The sequence below is a fragment of the Phalacrocorax carbo genome, chromosome 1 (assembly GCF_963921805.1).
Source record: "Phalacrocorax carbo chromosome 1, bPhaCar2.1, whole genome shotgun sequence".
NCBI classification, from domain to species: domain Eukaryota; kingdom Metazoa; phylum Chordata; class Aves; order Suliformes; family Phalacrocoracidae; genus Phalacrocorax; species Phalacrocorax carbo.
This window is the reverse complement of record NC_087513.1, coordinates 34,074,932-34,094,977: the sequence shown is the minus strand read 5'-3', so window position 1 is coordinate 34,094,977 and position 20,046 is coordinate 34,074,932. Positions and strand designations below refer to the sequence as shown.

At 39.0% G+C, this 20,046-nt stretch overlaps 1 protein-coding gene across 2 annotated transcripts in view; it reads left to right on the top strand.

Annotated features, from left to right (window-relative positions):
* NELL2 (neural EGFL like 2) overlaps positions 1–20,046 on the top strand; it is a 152,211-nt gene that overhangs the window by 81,464 nt on the left and 50,701 nt on the right. For both annotated transcript variants that reach the window (XM_064448215.1, XM_064448205.1), the window contains one exon: positions 2,332–2,457. In XM_064448215.1, coding sequence (XP_064304285.1) covers positions 2,332–2,457 — 126 coding nt within the window. The remainder of the gene's footprint in view (positions 1–2,331; positions 2,458–20,046) is intronic.

Genomic DNA, 20,046 nt, shown 5'->3' with positions numbered 1-20,046 from the left:
ATTTAGAACACTTAAATTAGGAGGTTTGAATCAAAGCAGCTCTGGCTTTGAGTTTTTCACTGCAAAATTGAAACCATTAGTGTTTGGGGTCTCCTGTGGCTATTTACCTGCCAAAGCCATCATTAATATAGTTTTCAGAAAGTTCTATTTAATATTTTTGAGGCTTTGGATCTTTAAGTAGAATTTTCTAAGGGTGCCAAAGCCAGCTCCTAGGCAGTCAGTTGATGCCAAGAGCATAAGGCCTCTAATTACTTGAAGGCTGATGTTGTTACTTAAATACAAATCAACACCATTAATTTAATACTGAGTTGTGAGCTGGAACTATGAAAGACACAAGTTGCATTGTTTGTGGTAGTAGCTGAGGCATATGCTGTAACTGCTGGCTGGTTTTGTGAACTGCACATTTATATTTCTGCAGAACATCTCTACATCAGGACATCCTGCCATTTTCTACTTTCCATGGAAAACCAGTTGCCTCTGTGGTAGTCTTGTGATAGCTTCACTTTTTTTTTTTTTTTTTCTTTCTTAGGTGACTTTCACAAAATGTGTTTTCAGGCTTAGTATGCTCACTGTAAATACACACTTTTTTCTGTATGTATGTGTGCCCATGAAAATTACAAAATGAGCTTTTCAAGACCAACACCCTAATAGAGATAAGATTCTTCTGTGCCTACACATCTTATAGGGAAAGGAAGGGAAGGAAACCAGCTGAAGTACATTGACCGTGAAACTCTTGGGAACTGAATCTGTGCAAAGTAGGCTGGGCTCACTACCCTGAGCATTCACAGTCAACACCTTCATGGTTTGTAGCCAACTGCCCCCAGCTTCTCCAGCAGAATCAAGCAGAACAGTTGCACCGGGCAGAGAAAATGGAGAAAATAGAAGATTTTTTTCAAAACTGAATGAAATATTCAGTGTGTCGCACTGTTTTGTACTGGAAGGCAAATTTTCTTCTGGGAATTGAAATGGGGAAAAAAATGCAAGCAATGAGTGCAGTTGGTAAGTAGCTATTGATTTAAAGATGCTGGGAAGAGGAGGAAGAATTGGGAGATAAGCATAGACCTAAGGAGGAATAAAGTACAGGAGTTAACACTGTTGACATTTAGCATCACAGCATTAAGAAGTCAACCCTGATTTGAGTTTATATATAAAGTCTGTCGTTTTGAACTGTCATCAGACTGTGGACCACAACACTGTTTTCCATCCAGAGATTTTATTTTCAACTCTGAAAGCTGTAAACATCATTGAAAACAGAGAGGAAATCAAAACTGATGAGCAGGAAAAAAAAACAAGCCATCAAGCCACACCTTTGATTTTTAACATTCTTTTGTAGCAAGGTTCAGTGGCACATTGCATGACAATGTAACTGGACGTACAGAGCATCTCAGTAATGCTGTCTTTATCATTAGTATTACAGGAACAGCGTGCTACTAATCACTTCCAAATTAATATAGCTTTTCTTCTTTGCAGCATAATAATAGTGCACAGAAGGTTTTTTTTTGTTACTTGTGGTGCTTTTTCTGTTTTACCACTGTAGTATAATCTGCTACAATAAATACATCTAATTTTGCAGCCCAAGAGAGTACCAAAACCAATCAGGTTTTAAAGTCCATGCCTACAGTGATTTATGTCTGGAGTTTGCCCTAGGACTTAATTCCGCAGCAGGTATTCCACCCCAACATGTATTTTATCAAGTTGCAATTTTCCTCTCAGAGAAGGTCTTTATTTAAATCAGATTCTTTCAGGTTCCTTTCAGATAGGGTGTGTGTATATGTATCTATACACACATGTATGTAGATATGTATGGATATAGATATATGTGTTTATATATATTAAAATTACTGTTTGGCTACGTTATAATTCTAAGAGAAATTTATAATAAATTTGGTGTCTTCAGATCTTACCATGTTCCTTACAGTTCCTTCCCAAGTAACGATACCTGTTAGGTCAAAGGCCTATAGTATACATATAGTAGTGTTTTTATATACTGATGACTGCAGTGACTATACAGGTACAGTGATGGATGACATTGCAGTGCTGAGGCAGTTGGTCTGCTGTATGGGACCCCAGTTATTTCTTTTGCTCGTATTTAAATCATAGGAATAACATCATAGGCACTTCAAAAGGGAAGACGTAAGCCAATGCTACTTGTCTTGTTTGAACACTTCAAGCAGTTTTAAAGGAGAAAGCCAGAAATCTTTCCAAAAGGCATTGCTGCTCAAGTAACTCTTTAGTCTAACCCACTACTGATGGAAGTGAATAGTGGTATATAGAGAGATTGTAACGAATGCTGCTGAATTTGACTTGTGTTCCTCTTTGCCTTATTCACAGATATCGATGAGTGTGCTGAAGGACGTCACTACTGTCGTGAGAATACCATGTGCGTAAATACACCAGGATCCTTTATGTGCATCTGCAAAACAGGATATATACGCATTGATGATTATTCATGTACAGGTAAGGCCTGCGTATTTCTGAAAGGAAATAACAGGATGATGGTATTTTGGAACACTGATACAATTCTTCAGAAGTTAATCTTTGTTAGAGTCACAAAATGTCTACATGAAATGTTAAACAGAATAATTACAACGGTAGAGTGCAGAAAAGCTAATGCATTTTACAGGTTATGTGTATGTTTTATTGTTTGCCTGAAATTGTAAGACAGTCTGGATTGTCTTATAGGGCTGCACAACTTTGGGTGCTGATAGAAAGTTGACAGGAGGAGGCTGAAGGGAAAAATAAGAGCAAAAATAGTACTGTGGGTTGCTCAGATTCCATGTGGCATACCAGTACAACTTCACTTGGAGTATAATGACTCTTCTGCAAACTTTTGATGGAGTTTAATTTGCTGCGTATTTGAAGTGTCTGTATCCTCATTTTGAATTCTCCTGCATCGGGGAGGTTCCCCAGCTGAATCCTGAGTTCAGAGGGCAGGAGCTCTGCCTGCCTTGAGCCACTGGACAACATGGTTGGTCTTATCTATCTTCCCTCTTTGCTCTACTGCCAGTGAATGCTCTAGAGGAGGTGTTTGCTTCATACTGACTTTCTGTCTTCTAGTCTTTTATTGCAAGGTATTTTAGGGTTATGGAATGAACACTGAACATTTAAAACAGCCTTCTGTATCAGAGCCAGGCTGACTGTAAGTGTTCCTGGGAGGAATGTGTTTTTTCCTACTAGAGAGATAAAGCAAATATGATTCAAAGATGTGGCACATTCTCTCAGTGAAGAAAAATGCGTGTGAACAAAATAGTACTGCTATTTTGTGTGCACAGGGGAATGTGTTAGCTCTTTCTATAGGAGGATATATTTGTTCAGTAAAACTTTCTTGGAGTTCATATTATCTGACAGTAAAGCTGGCTATAAATGGGTGAGAGCATTCAGAACGTGGAGATAGCACTGCAAAGTTCATTTCTTGGCATTTTTGAGCATCAGTGGTATGTCTTGGTACAGAAACAGCTTCTTCATAAACTGGCATAATTTGCTTGCCCAAACATGCACAGACTCAGGCACATGGATTTGAAACCACATACATGGAATTTTTGTGTGCACTGTCTCACCTGTACTTGACTTTCCTCTCACATACACTGGCAAGCACTGTTTTACTGCAGTAAGCCCAGTACTTGAAGAACCAAGTTATAGGCTGCTTGCAGCAAGTCCTTGCTGAAGCAACCAGTATGTTTCTGGTCGCTGTCTCATGCTTCCACACTCTCAGCTGAAGTAAAGCAATGGTTTCACTACCTACTGAGTGTGAATGTTGGGATTATTTTAGGACTGACTTTATCTAAACCATTGTGATACTTTTTCCGCTTCGCTTCCCTTAACTTGCTGTTCTGATTGAACTCTGCAAATGGTAAACCATCACAAACAACTTCACAGGGGCATTCGGTGCCAATAAATATAATGAAGGTATTTCTCGGTACTCTGCACATTGCATTCCTCGTATTTTCTGAAATGTACCGTTGTGAAATTCAGTGTAGCTCAGGAGCTCTGGAGAGTCAAACTGGTGTAAAAGTCGCTGGAAATCCATTACGGATCTCACATTCCAAACTGAGTTTGGCTCAACGTTTGTAGATAATAGTTTCCTGTGAAATCAGCCTGATGGGTGACAAAATGAATGATTTCTTTTCCACCTTTCCCTTGACCAAGCTGGGAGAAATTAATGCAGAATGAAGAAAAAGGGATGAAATAGTTTTGTAAGATTTCCTGTCTTAAGACTCTCTAGGCCAGGTGGACTGTAAGTCACGTGGTGACTTTCTGTATGTCTGAGCAATGCCACTCACTGTCATTTGGGGCCTGGGGTTTTTCTAGAGTTAAATTATAGTGAATTCTGGATACTGAGAAGCAACCACGAGGATGCAGTGCCTTTTGGGTAGTAGAATTTCCTCAAATGGAAACCTGACATCATTAAGTGTATATGTCACAGAATATAACTGCATTTTTTTTCTGGTTCCATAACTAGTGTGAGCACCTCTGGGGGAGACACTGCTCAGTTTCTGAAGTATGTAAACTTACGGGACTCTTGCATGACATCTCTGCCAAACAAATAGTGAGTGAAAGGTTAATTATGTTTTAAAAATTGAACAAAACACAGGATACATTTAAAGTCATTTCCTTTGTCCAGTAAATGGCATTTTGTGCTTGTTTTAGTCTATATGAGTGATATTGAGAGCATTTACATTATAGCACCCTATTAAAGCCGGTAGCAAGCGTATATATTTGTACGTGACACTGCTATAGGTTTTTCACCCCTCAGCATATTCTTTGCTTTTTGCTGGTTTTGCCGTCTGTTAAAGCTCCTGATTTCAGAGACTTTCATGTGCACCCATTTGCCCCGATACAAATCTAAGAGGTGAAATGAACACAAGCAGGGAGGGTGCCGTGCTGTGGCATAACATGGAGCCCATGGAAGTTTTAAACTACTAGATCGCTTAGCATTGTCTCTCCCGAAGAAACTTGCTGACTTCTGAGAACCAGCAACTGCTCAGTGTAGTAGAAACACTGACTGTGTTTACAGGACATTGCTGAAAGGTGTCTATGTTAATAAATCAGTGCAAAGTAACAGTGCAAAGAAGTTTATGATGCTAATGACAGTACTTTGCTGTCCTGCAGGCAGAGCAACAGGTTTAGTCTAGGCTGTTATGCTTGGTTATAGCTGACTTTTTATAAACACGATTTTCTCTTACAGCATACTGTGGCATTTTAAAGCAAGTAGTTTACAAGAAAAACTAATTATACTTCCCTTTATTGTCTTTTTGTTTGTTTGTTTGTTTTTAATTTAAGTGAAGCCTTAATGACATTCAGCTAAACAAATGGTATCTAGGACTTGAGAAGAAAACATATTTTCCAAATATGTTTTTTTTAGAGAATCAAGGCAGTAAAGTGTGTTAGGGATCTCGACCTGTCTCAGCCATCCTTGCATTTGCTCTATTTAAATCCATCAATTTAATCTGCCTTTTATGATTGTAGAAAGCAGCAAGTAAAAATCTGTGCACTTTGAGAATCCAGATGCCAACTTGTCTGTGCCCAGCACACCTCACCATGCATCACGAGCTCACGACCCATTCACTGCAGCTGGGAGTTTTTTGGTTAAGATCAATTTTCTTGTTATGATGGTACTAGTTCTTGAAGTTAAGGGCATAAATTAAGCCTTTTTATCTGGCAGAAAAGCAGGACAGTAGGGAGAAAAGCAATCATGATAGACCAAAGAGACAGAACTCTGCAAATTAAGGACATATTTTTGAAAGGTTTTGTGAAGAGTACCCTGTGTAACTTGGCGTATCTGTGAAAGTAAGGCTGTGCACAGTCCTTAAGAGAATTTTCTGGGTTTTCTTTTGTTATAATAATCAGATTTAGTGTAGAAGCTAAACAGAATAGTTCATGTATTCCATAGTCTGTACAAAAACCTGGTGTTTACATCTGGCAAAAATGAAAAGTGGGAAAGAGGTCTGTAAAATAAATGATATTTTAAAACCAATTCAAACACTGGTATGCTAAATACCTTTACATTCATACCATTGGATAGACTCTGGTTTATGTAATTCATGAAGAAAACGGGCGTTGTACAGCATAATTTCTGCATTGCTCCTTTCTTTTTAACTCGAGATAGCTGGAAGCATCAACTTTGATAGCATCGGTTCTCAGCTACTGCAGAAGGGTATTATAAAGATGTCTGTTGCCAACTACTTGAGAGAGCCTTGCTGCAGAAGCCTCACACAGACACGAAAGCAATCTTGTGCGCAAAAGCAATCCTGAATATCTTAGGGGCACCTTGGTACTGCAGGCATACTACAAAAACTACCGAAGGCCCAGCTCCAGGGCTTACGCTGGTGTGGTTGTATAGTATGCAGTTCTGTTAAAATCTCCCAGTACTCGTGTACAGAGAGTCCGTTGCACTTTGGTTTTTGCTAATGTTTGCAATTAAATTTATTCATTTAACCCTCTTTTATCTTCTGCAGAGTTTAAAGTTTTTGGCAAGTCTTTGTTTGCCTCAGTGGGCTTAATTTACTGGCTGAATTATCAATGAAACTGAAGAGGAGGCAGATTTTTAATCCTGCTCAGGAATAACAGGAATAGGACAAACAAGTGAGAACTGAGCCTGTGTGTTATTAAATGTTAAAATTTTTAAATATATTGCAGGTCACAGCGGTCCTTAAAATGCTGTGTCATCGAAGCCAGTTGTGGAACCATAGCTGTGTGTAAAATATCTGACTTACTGTAAGCTGGACCAGAAGCTCTGGTAGCACATCCTCGGGAATGTTACTAAGCAGGAAGAAAATGTTCTGTAGCTTGGCATTAATATGTCATTGTTTGCACAGGAAGGAGATGTTGAAAAATTATACCTGAACCTTGATTAGGCAAGTTATGATGTGAGTGATGTCCACACAGCTTGCCTTATTGTTCCATTCAATGCACACATATATAATTTAGCAATCATTGATCAAAATAGAAAAAAGACATAAAATCAGTGACATTGAAGGGTTTTTCTCCTGTATGAGACATTTGAAAAGAAATCTGTGCTATCTATCTCTGTCAGTGTCCTGGGCACAAAAGACTGATTTAGACAGCATATAGCTGCTTCCAAAACAGCTCCAGTCTCTTTCTTCCTGGCATGTTTATTGCAAGTTTTACAATAGGTCTGAATTACATTTTGATTTTCACAACAAAGGATGTAATGAAGACATCAATTTCAGATTTTGTTATTTGTATTCATCTTGGAAGCAAGATTTGCAGGGTTAGACTGAGTTAGTCACAACCATATTTACACAGAAATCTGTTGTTCGTGACTGGTTTTATGTTCAGAAAACCGTCATAGCTATGAGAAGGGGAGATGAGTCCTAAGCTGCACCCATATGCCAAATAGGTGCACAATCTGCAAATTAAAGACAGAAAAAATATTCCCTAGGTTAACATGCTTTCCCTACTTCGGTATAATCTCCTTCCCCTTCCACTCTTCTTCGCAGAACCTGAAATGTAATGGTGTTGTGCTGGGGGAAGGAAGGCAAAAAATGGCACATGCCCCTGCTGGGGTGATTTTGTATGTGTAGTGGTATGGTCCACCATTGCTGCTAGATATGATTAAATCCGAACGCCTTAGTATTCTTCTGGAATAGTAACACATCATTACTGTGCCAGGGGTTACAAAAATGCATGGGCTCTTTTCCTGACTGGAAAAAAGAAAGTTTTCCTTCTAGAAACAAGGATGCAGCCAGCGGCACCTCTAGTCTTTCAGGCTGCTGTGTAACCCGCAGCTGGTAGCAGTGCTCTGAACAGCGCAATACATGTCCTTTCCTGCACCTTTGTTTTTTTTTAATGGAAAAGGGAGAAGTTAGGAAATGAGAGATGAGAGCTCTCTCTTTTTCACGCTTGGCTCTAACAGTGAGGAGTTCTGACTAGCCACAGTGGATGGTTAATCATGTTTAGTCTGAACAGATGTCTTTAGTTTCCTGCCTTGGGACCACTCACCTAAGTAACCCATCAAAAATGGAACAGAAGAAAGAAGACCCTGTGAGATTTAGTGCATCCTCCCTAGATCTTATGAAGGCAGAGGAAGATGCATGCTGTGGCCTGGAGAAGCATGGATTTTCTCAGCCCTGGACAATGTTTAAGGCTCTGTTTCTGTGCAGTTTCATGGAGCATCTTCTCATTTTTCTTGCTTTCCAGTTGGCATAAAAGGGGAAAGTGACTCTGATGGAAGGGCCGGTGATGTGCCTAGCCTATCCTGTGGGTGGGAGTCCCCAGGGTGATGTGGAGAAGGTAACACAGCTGATGTTACCCTCCCAGAGAATTCCCCCCAGGGGATGTTTTGTGTTTCACACTTAGTGGTACTGGAGAGGGAGGTACTGGGACTCTCCATGAGTACCCTGGGATGGTATCTTCAGTTGACTCTCCTTGTATATGTGGTCTGGGTAAGATGATGAATGACTAAATGTAAGGTGGACATATGAAGTATGGACTGTGTCAGTATATAAACCAGACTCTTGGAATTAATGTTTTTACTTGCTGTCATCTATGGTGTTTAGGAAATTATCAGCTATGTGTTGGCTTGGTTGGTTTTTTTTTTCAATTTTATCTGGGTTGTTTTTTTTTTTTTTAGAGAGAGAGAAGTGAGCAATCTACAATTCTGTACCCTGACACCAGTGAGATTTTACAATTGCACCATACTTCGGAAGGAAATACATGTGAATTCTTAACTGATTAATTATTAGAATCACATTAGGCATGTTGCAAATTGTGGCCTAATTCTTCCAAGCATGGTCTGGCCACATAAGCAGCAATGTCCATTCCCACAGCAGTGCAGAGCTGTGTGGGACCGCTCCCTCATGCGGAGCTAGGCGCTCATATCCATGTTTTAAATGTGTGCAGACCTTGTAACTTTTTTTCATGACCATTTTGCTAAATCCATTCCGGACAATTTTGTCTTTCCTTTTCATTTTCACTTAAGCCAAGTTATGCTGAATTTTTGCTGCTGCTTGCTTTTAGAAAGAAATAGCTGAGAAGCCAAAGGAAATGGCAGAATAGGTGGAGGTTCTAAGTCTGTGAGGCTGTTATTGTGCATTACAGCCTGGTACTGTCATGTTTGTGATCCTGGGTTTGTTTTTTGACTTCCTAAGAAAATTATGAGGGATTTTTGTATCACATACCATGGTGGGAACATTTGCAGCGTTTATGGTTCTTCAGTGAGGCATGGTTTCAGGATCTAAACAGATGGAAGGGATGAAGTACTTCTTCAGAAATGAAAGGAATGGATGGAATAGATGGATGTCTTCAGTCTTTGGGCATTTTGACTTCACCATATGGAAGGCTTACTCAGAGCAATGAAATATATTTTGGACTCACTGAGCTTTAACTGGGTGTATCCAGCTGGACCTGGCTAGGCCTCCTCCCCTCCACCCCAGTGTATCTAAGCCTTTATGAGTCTCAGGAGATTTTTCTAACAATTTTCCCAAAATGCTGTCAATGCATTCAGCAGCATTTAATTTTTTATTTCTATAGCCTCTCACAGTAACCTGAAGTCTAATAATTGTTTCTGCATAAATTGCCAAGAAGCATGGCAGTAGCAAGTTGAGTGACACCTGAAATGTTAATTTTTTGGAATACTGGAAGCTATACATATTTTTCAAATCAAATTAAATCACAAATCTGTTGTAAATTGGAAAGGAATTCCAAGACCAGCATTAAAATAATTAAGGGTCTGGGGAGATTGACTTGACATATGAGTAAGATTTAAGGAGAAAGCTACACATTTAGCTGCATAATGATGATGAATGTGCAAAAAGTAGGAATTATGATAACAATAATACTAATTAATAATTACTTTAGGGTTGTCATTAGTAAAGAAAAAAAGTAGGGGAAAGGCCTGCATCACTGCAGATCATTTGCCTGCAGTTTTTGACAATTTTTTACATCTGACCCGTATACTCTGCTCTTTAATGGTATTGTGGGATGACTTTGAAACAAATGCACATTGTCATAATGTATAGGAAACAGATCATCACATTTAGCCCATTCAGTGCTCTTCAATGCATCTGATACTATTTCACCTACCTTTGTGCTCTTTCCCCCATGCAGTCATTCATGTTTTCTCACTTTCATTTTCCAAGAGGCCACACCATTGTGATTTATTTTACATTTGCTTTGCCTATAGTAATCAAAGTTGTGTTCTTCCTAAACCCTCCCATTTGGTTACATTGTTGTAGATAGCTGTGGCTTATAAAAAATGTACACATCTGCTTGGATTTCAGCTAATGCCGCTGGTAACGTTCCCACTTAAGACAGACACCTGTTGGTTTGGTATTTCGCTAAGCATTGATACATGATGGGGTTTCTGAGTGTGTGTTTGTATGTGTTGTATGAAAAAGGATTTTGAAGATGCATCTCTGGCATACTGCTGTCTCCATGTTGGCACTGGATCAGGAGATGACAGGCTAATGATATTCTCCAGAGAGTGGGAGACTGTTTTCTTTTAGAACTGGCAAATTTCCTCCACTGCTTTTGAACATGAAGTGTTAAAGATATAGTTATAGTCCTCAGTAGAAACTGAAGTTGCCTTTAGAGGCTTCTCTTCTCTCCCCATCTTTGGAAATCTCAGTATTAGTTTTGTACATCTGATTAAAAAAAAATTTGTTTTATATGTGCCAGTGCCCAGTTTTCACTATCCTATCAGCCAGGAAATAAACGCATCTGGGGTTTCTTTGGTGTAGTGTACAGCCAAAGTTTGGGCCTTGCCTGCTTTTTCTTCATTAATGCTTTCTTTACAATGTAAGTCTTCTGAGGATGCTTATGAGGAAATAGAGGCAGCATCTTTGCAGTGCTAATGGAGGCCATCCTTATCCCCCAATTACAGATGCCCCCACTATGGGAACCATCAGCCTGGTATCTGGATGGACTTGAAATGTCAGTAACAGGGACCTGTGATTCTGTTGAAATAACACAGCTCAGATACTGTTTATGATTCAGATCCCCAGATTATCAGGGTTTTTGCGGGCTGCCCAGTTGTTACCCTCTGCTTCTTGCAAGATATAGCTACTTTTGAGGGGGGAATAGACTCCCTGTCGCATGTTTGGGGTGGGTTTTTTTTTGTTACCGTAATACTCTGACACACTTTGGATGAATGATTCCTCTTGGCATCTAGAAACTCAAGTTCATAAAAGCGCATCTGCCTGTGGGCTTTTGTGCAGATTTCACTGGTTTATTTTTGACTTGTAAGTCCATTAATTGTTTGGGACATCAACAGTCTGATAAATCTCCTCTTTTTCCTATGCTGTGCAGCAGAAGGGGTACTTGAGAAAAAGTTTTGTTGAATTACTCATGAGGATGCTGAAGGTAAAATCCATCTTTAATCCCTAGGGAACAGGCCAGGTAAAATTCCAGACTTGCAATACATTCCTTCCAGATATTCAGGAAAAGTTCATTGATGGCTTCTGAGGTGGGACTGGAAAGGGGTTTGCACCAGTATACATTGGTAAGAGGTGGTCTCCAGCTAGCTGCGAAGTGTGGCTATTTTACAAGTATGTATTACTAGTTATTTTTGTTCCAGCTGTACATTCAGTTCCCACAAATGAGTTCTGAGAACTGAAAGGGAATGCCTCTTCCTATTTAAAATGAAGAATAAAATCTAGCTTGCATGTGAGGAATGTGGGCTATGTTTTAGCACCTGCACCAGCCTCTTCTAAGAGTGGTATAGTTGCCTGGGTTTCCATGGAGGAAAGCTACTGTAAGACTGATGTAATCCAGAGTTGAATGCAGTCATCCAGCTTCTGTTTTTAAAGCTGCACGCATGTCCTCAGTTAATTAACAGTATCAAATTGGCCTGTTTTTTCAGACACACAAGAGCATCCACAAGTAATCCTGAAGATAATAAGAGCTGATAGTGCTTAGTACATTGGCAAATGAGGCCACATTTTAATAAGTGACTAAATATGGCTACAAGATGCAACTTTATTCAGCACTGCTGTGTACCCTACCCTTTACCCTTCACTGCTGCAAAGAAGTTAAGAAAAAAGTCTGTGACCTCAGATTAGTCATATGCTTATAGTATACCAGCTTTGTTACTTGGAAGTTCAGTAATGTGAGATATGATGACAATAAAAGCTAATTTCTTCCTGTTTATTTCCCTTGGCTTATTTTGATGAATTCAGCAACATTTCAAGTTTTCCTCAAGTTCTGCAGCTTGTACAACAGCTGAGCTTATTGACTGTGCTTAAATAAAGACAGAATAATTGCGCAGTATGGTGCAAGGGACAGAGCCATAAACAAGCATCCTGACGGGCTTGTTGTAACATCACTGGAGTGACATGCTATGGCTTGAGTAAGGAAATGTTGTAGTCAGCGAAGTACGAGAGAAAACATGCAGTTCTGGATTTATAATGATGTGGGCAAGATGAACCATCTGTCTCTTCCATCTCTGACTTTAGTGACATGCCCCCCCTCCCGGCCCACCAATTATATTAGAAGTAATGTGCACGCACATGTTTTACCACACAATGCAATCCAAACTCCACTGAGGCGATGGTGTCCAGCTATACTGCCAGGGTTGCCGTTAGTAATAAACACCCTAGAAGTCAGCTTGTATGCACAGAGCATTTTTAACTCAAAACCTATTTGATTCTGATTTCCATTGCTTGGCCCAGTTTCCATTCTGCTTCATAATATGTCAGCCTACATGAAGCACTCAATCCTCTTTCAGGATAAATTTTATCCAATATCCACTTTCTAGCTGTAAGATAATTCACAAAGCTAATAAAGGAATGATCATTCAGACTGAGCTTGTTGCTATGCGACTGCATTACTAAGATAACAACACAAGTCATTTTTATATATCTGCTATATCTTATACAACAGAACTCATTTATGCTTTATTTGGATTGAATCGGGTTATCATTGACAACTTAGTTTGGAGGCTGTTGTAACTTGGATTGAGACCTTTTTCTTCCTTCCTAGAGGATACGTTTTAGGTACCATTTCCTCCTTGATTACTGACCCAGTTCATTGCAACTGTTCATCTGGCTATGCAATTATAGCAGCATTGATTTCTCAGCTGATAAAAATCCAACACATTTAAAAAGGGTCTTTGGTAGAATATGATTTAAGTTGCTAAATAGAAAATGTATTCCCTTGACAAAGATACAAATGTATGATTTTCAGTATTGGATACTTAATTCTTTTACAGAAATCATTCTTTTACCAAATATGAATACATTTGGTATATTTGGGGGGTGTGTGTATATATATAGGTAGACATACCCCAATGTGTTAGAGCGCTGGATTCCCAATTGGCTTTAGGAATAGAGGATGGTAAAAGTATTATATCGAAAGCAATTATCTTACCTATTTTGCATTTCTGCAGTTTCTTTATAGTGTTTAATATCTGTCTGCAAAAGCAGGAATCAGAATTGATTATTTTGTTTTACAAGGAATATATTTTACATTCTTAGGATGATGAGGAAGTTTTCAATACATAAAAAGAGGTATAGGTGTTGACTTGAGAATATACTCAGTCTGAAACTGTGACTCAGAAAAGAGAGATCTTTCATTGATTTAAAAATCCTGAAATTACAATATTTTCAAACACTAACATTGCTTAATGTTTATCTCACAGTATTACGACAGACATCCAGTGTACATCACATTTCTCAGTGTTCTGAACCCTCTGCAGCTTCCAAGCACGCAGCATCCCGTAACAGCTTCTACAATGCAGTTATGTGCTGTGTCAGTACAATATGATTGGAAATTAGAGATGAGGGATATAGCAAAATTAACAAAGTGTATTGTAAAAATAGACAATCTAACAACCCATACAGCACTGAATGAATTATTCATTTCCATAGCTAATTACGTTGACTCTTCATGTTGCAATTTTACTGAAGTTGACACAGGAGGTGGAATTCAGTTTGCAGTTAAGACACCACAATGTTGATGTCTTCATCTAAGCTCACATTGTAATCAACAGAGGTCAAGGATTCAGCTGGACCCAACTCACCTGCCTAGTTACAGGTTGCTGCTGCTATTTGAGATGATCTTGGCAGTTGTCATCGTGGGATTAGGCCATGTAGGTCTTGCGCTCTTCTGAGCGACAGCAGGATGCAAGCAGAGTAAGTTGCCTCTCTCCATGCATTTGAGCCCCTTAGATTTGGTCAATTCAATCCCAACTTAGGTATCTATTTTACACTTGTTGAGTTCTCTAGGTTGCACTGGCTGAAATAGCAACTTATATGTTTACAGCAAGATCTGGTTACCCAACCATAGGTCTAGTGCCTTTTTAGGTGCTGTAGTGTGTCCTACTTGGTCTTGAACCGCTGTTACAGTCTTCCTGCAGAGCCTTGTGTTACACCTGACAACCTTTGAAGATGTCTTGAATACCCAGGAGGTGCCAGGCTAGGTGTCACTTTTTAGCTAGACGTGTGTTTATGCAGTGGAATCCTGCCCAGTAACGTCCATGTAGACACCTGAATTCAGATACCTTAATCTGGAGTTGAATTGCACCCAGAATTACCAGCAACCAAACAGCTGCAGTGGGGTTTTCTTTAGTAGAGTTTAAATGCAAGAGACTGAAGAGTACATGGGGTATTGTCTGGTCAAAACGTCTGCATCTGTAATCCCAGTACTGGATGGAAGTTGTGGACTGTGGGAATTAGGATGAAGGTAGCAAGAAGATGGTTGGTATTAATTAACTGCAACATGACATCCTCTTACAGCCGGACCTCTCCTGGCCCATCTTTCTGTGGATGATCACAGACTATGAAAGACAGACTGCAAAGATCGGGAAACACAGTAGGTAGCCTTGAGGACAGTATCTTAGAAGTTGTAAGGATCTTTCTGGCTCGGGAGATAGGAATCTGCTGCTGTCTCGTTGAGAGAGCCAGAAGTGAAGGAAGTTGGATAGCTCACATCTATCATGTCTGAGCCAGCTGGTGATTGCCTCATGCTGGGAGAGCATAGCCTGTTCTCATAGGGACTTCAGCCAAGGTCAGTGAGAGACTGGAGCTACTGTATAAAGCAAGACAGTTTTTAAAAAAGGAACAGTGGAGTCATTTAAGGTTATGTGGTCATGCTATATTGAATTCAGCAGTTTTCTGCACATTCACAATAAAATTAAGGTGACTATAACCATGATATAAATTATCCAGGTTTTGAGGCTAGTAGATACCACTGGCAGTATATGGTTAAAATGTCTGTCAGTCCGTTGGCATTCTATTTTTGAAAAACATTTCCAATCTTAAGATAACACAGTTGTGAGAAGAGGCAGAGGGTAAGAAAGATAACTGTCTGTCAACACTCATAAGAGGAGACAGAAGATTTTTTTAATATTGTCCAGTGCTTCAGAAGCCTTTTCTTTTAATATTATAGCTGCAAGTTTTTTCTGTGAATGAATATGGAAGTTTCCTGTTTGGACAGATATATATCCCTGAATTACTGCTGTTCAGACAGTCTGTGAGCATGAAAACTTTTAATTCTTTATAATTTGATTCCCACTGCGTGCTACATGGCATGTCCAGTAATGAGCGACTCCTGAAACAACTTACAAGTGTCCTTTGTTTTTCATGTAATGTTTATAAGAGATGAACCTGCTTTATGCTAAATAGCAGATTGTTTCCTTAACTCATGCCTTGTACTGTCAGTTGTTATAAATTAGTATTTGTCATCTTCTTTGGCAAATCCTTCCTAGGTTTGTTTCTCTGATAAATCTTTATCAATATTACTCCCTTTTGTCAGTCTTTTGGACTGACGATTCTTGGCTTACAAAAACAAATGTACTTGCTACATCAAACGCTTCTTCAAATTGGAAAGTCATTTCTACAGCAGAATAATTCAGAAATAGCCTCTTGGGTTACAACCCCTTCTTCCAGCTGTGTGCTTGAGTAGCAGCCTTACTTGTGGTACAAAGCCCTCGACCACAGCAGGAGTTGTGTACTTGCTAGTCCTTCACTGCACGTAGAATTCTGCTGAAATCTACCCTGAAATGTGTTGGTGCACAAAATAAACATATTGGGCTTATCCACTTCACTGACTCATCTGGTGTCTGTTCCTATGCGTAATCTCAAAGAAAGGCTTGTATTTTTAGTTCTGCATGTAACTTCTGATTCACACTGAAATGTGCTGCTGATTCTGCAGGCAGGCTGTGGCCGATGCTGCATGAACACATAGTGTGGAAGCTAAACTGGTGCTTTTTCTGCCCTTCTAATTCTGTCTAAAACTAGTTTCAGTTCCAAATTTGCTCAGTCTGTGTTTTCCGGTTCACCTAAATGAACACAGAAGTGATTGGCAAGACCTCTCTGTGGCAGTCAGAAAGAGTGGGCCAACAAGAAGGAACAAAATCACCTACTGAGAAAATATATTGGGACCTATCCGTAGGGTTTTGTTCAGCTGACGCCTCAAGAAAGACTCGCCAAATCATCATTATTAATCTAAAAAGTCACGTTGATACAAAAGGAAACATCACTGTCTACTCTGTGCTCCTGTACAACATACTTTTAAGGTTCTTGGGTGAAATTTCACTTTTGCTAGTGAAGCTACATATTGTGAGGCAGTGTTTCTGAAATACTGTGTATATAAAAGATACCTGATATTTTTCCTGAGGACATTCTCAATATACAGAACTGTTCTGTCTTGTCTGTCTCTTTTTTTTTTTTTTTTTTTTAAGAAAACACTTGTGGTTTTGAGGCATCTTCAAGACTGAACTAGAAAACTGAAAACAGAAATTATTTCAGAAATGGTAATCAATTTACTTTCTTGAAGTCACTTCCCTTTACAGTGTATGTAGTCAGATGTGCAAAAACTGAGACCCTCCCCAACAAATGACAAAAACCTCTGAAAATCTTGATGTTTCTCTTGAGAACCAAAAGCTCTGTCAGCAGGCTTAGCAATAAAATAGGAGGCTGCTCTACCTAAATGGTTTGTAGGAGTTTTTGTAGGAGTATTTTTTCTTTCTGACAAGCCTCCAAATCATCTTAAAAAGACTGTATCTGTTTCCTACTGTTGTTACAAGCTGCAATCTTTTCACATTATCTTGAGTATATTCTTAGGAGAAACAGTGCAAGGAATTGTATCTATTTTATATTTTAAAAGTGGAAGGTATTCCAGAGAAATGCTTACAGTCAGCTAGCGTGATTAGCGTGTAACTCACATCGCTCTAAATCAAAAGCCACTGTTGTCTTCTGTAGATGTTTAAAATTGTCACAGGAAAGCAAGTGAGATTTAAGTATCTTAATACTTTATCACTTAATCTTTTTACCTCATGTTTTGCTTTGGCAATCAGCATTTTGTGAAAATGTCAATGTACTTGTTTATTTGCATTTCGTTCCTTCATTTTATTTTCCTGTTGCAGTGTGTTTCCCTTCTAATATATTAATAAAAGAAATTAATATTCGATTTAAGTGGGGAACACAATTTAATTTTTAATACTTATTTTCTCATGCAAAATAATATGACTGTTAATGCAAAATAATATTATGACTGTTTAATCATGCAATAAAAGATTAATTTATATTATCCCAAATATCTGATATCTGTCTTGGCAGATATTGGAGCTAATTTGTAAATAATTTCCAAGTTAATGTCCAAGTCACATGTAAATAGAGATTTGTACTGCATTGACAAAGATAAGCAGCTCTGAGTCACACAGACCAATCACCAGGGAAAATATATTGTCAGCAACAGTAGTTACAGTAGGTAATTGTGTCATTTACCCTGTTACAGACCACTAAATGTGATGAGTTTTGAACATACCAGCTGTCACACAGTGTTAACTTTGATGTTCAGGGTTTGGAAACATGTAGTAGTCTTTTAATGATGGTGCATTTAAAAAAAAAAAGAAGATAAAGGTTTCACGCTGTTCAAAGTAAGCATAAATGACCAGTTCTTTTCAAGATAACAGGACTGATTTCTGGAAAGGTAGGGATCCATCAAGAGTAATCTGTTTTAATTATTCTTCTGTATTTTTAGTAAGTTTGGAGTGTACACATGCTTAGTAAGAAGAATTTATTACCTTGTTCCTAGCTCTTCAGAAGGAAATGGATGTAGAATTCAACTTAATTTCTGTCTACATAATTTTCACGTTTGGGAAGTAAACAGAGGTTAGTTTGAAGTCCTCCAAAGCTGTTCACAGAATCTCAGCTTAAATACTAACTTTTCCAAAGAGGAAACGTAAGGGAAGTAGGATTACAAAGGTGAAGTTGTCCTGGGATGATGGCAGTATTGGGAAAATGGAATATCTGGTCAAGGGTTTGTTTTTTTTTTCTTAACTCTGTGGTTTAATTCTAAATTTCTATTTTGAGTATTTGATATCTGAACAATACTGAAGAATTAATGCCATCTGCAGTTCAGCTTATTAGAGCAATTAATGGTGTTCTTAAATAGGACAGCAGATTTGATGGCAGAGTTTTTCAAATATGTAAAGTTTTCTAAGATGTTCTTATGCAAATATTTATTTATCAATATAAAATGCACATAAGTATCCATATATGTAAGTACAGAAATAATTATTTGTAAGCTTGATTGGCCCTAGCAGTTGAACTGTGGCAACAAAAGCATGGTGTGGGCTAGAAAATCTACCCATGAAAAATAAGTTAGCCAGTGCCAAGTTTGATACCATTGCAAGGGGGGAAGGAAGATGAAAGCTAGTTTCATTGCATCTCCATTACTATGCTGTGCTGGTTTTTGTTAGAAGCAGTGCAGACAGCTCTGCAGGGTATCTCCTGGCATCATTGGCTATGTCTGAACTGCAGAAGCCAGGAACACTTCCTGGCTTCCAAGGCTGAGTATGTGTGTTAGCTCTTTCCTGACACTCTATGCTAAGGTGAGAACTGCCTGTACCATCCTCCCCAAGTGCTTGTGTTTCCAGGGAAGGCAGCTTAGGTGCAGTGTTCATGAAGGATACATTTACTGTGCTGTTTTGGTGCACCTTCATAAACTATCAGGGAGGTTGTGCCCCAGGAAAATCGGGAGCATCACTAGAGATCGTATCAAGGCTGACCTAAGGGCAAAACATCAATATTGTTGTGCTTTACCATCACTGAAGCATATCTGTCTCTCAATTATCAAGTAGAGATCCCTCTTTAAAATTAGGTGAGCAACACTGAAGGAAGGCCGCCTCTCCCCACAGAGCTCAAGCACTACAGTTGTTTTATCAAAAATAGTACTGTCCTACTTGATATCCAGTGAGTCACTTGAGTGCCTGTGTCACAGTACCACCAGGGAAATAAGAGGAACCATCTTACGCATTAAGAAATCTCCCTGATGCATAAGAGGACAGAAAAAAACTTTTTTTCCCTAATATTTATGGTTAGGTAAGTTGCTCCAGATTCCTGTGGACAAGAGCAGGATCAAAGCAACAGCAGCATTTCATCCACCACTGTGATGCCTTTCATTTTCTTCACCTGGCAAGCACTGCCCTTGATAATGGTGCTGTATGTTGTAGCTGTAACTTTCCCAGGAGCCCCCTGAACAATGAGTTGGCAAACTCTGGTCATGACGCTACCCCAAAAAGAATAGAAGGGCACCAGCTGTCTCCAGAGAGCCTTGAGTACATCTGTAATTTATTAAACCAACTTTGGCCAGTACTTGATTGCTGAGACATCTTTCTCCTGTCCCCTTGTATATCCATCCTTCTCTTATCTCCATGCTGAAAAGCAGTGTTGCTCACAGGTGTTTTTGTGCAGCCCTCTGGTTATGTAGATGGTTTGAAAGCTGTTATTAGTGAAATACCAGAACAAGCAGCAAGTTGGGAGACTCAGCAACAGTTGGAGAGTCTCTATTCTGCTTTCTTTGTATAACAGAAATACGTGTAGGATGGAGGCCAAGTATCCAATATATGTATCTGTTGCTGGTGGCAGACTTGTATAACACAGAGCCTTTTAGTAAGGAAACAGTAAATTAAAAGGGTTGGCATTAGGAGAAGAAGTAAAATTAACATTTTTTCAGTTGGCTGAGGAAAGCGGAGTAGAATATTTACAGCTCTAGTCTGGCTATTCTACTAGCAAAAAAGTAGGGAGCACTACTATAGATGCAGAATTTGCTGTCACTGTCACTTTTGACAACATAATAGAAGAT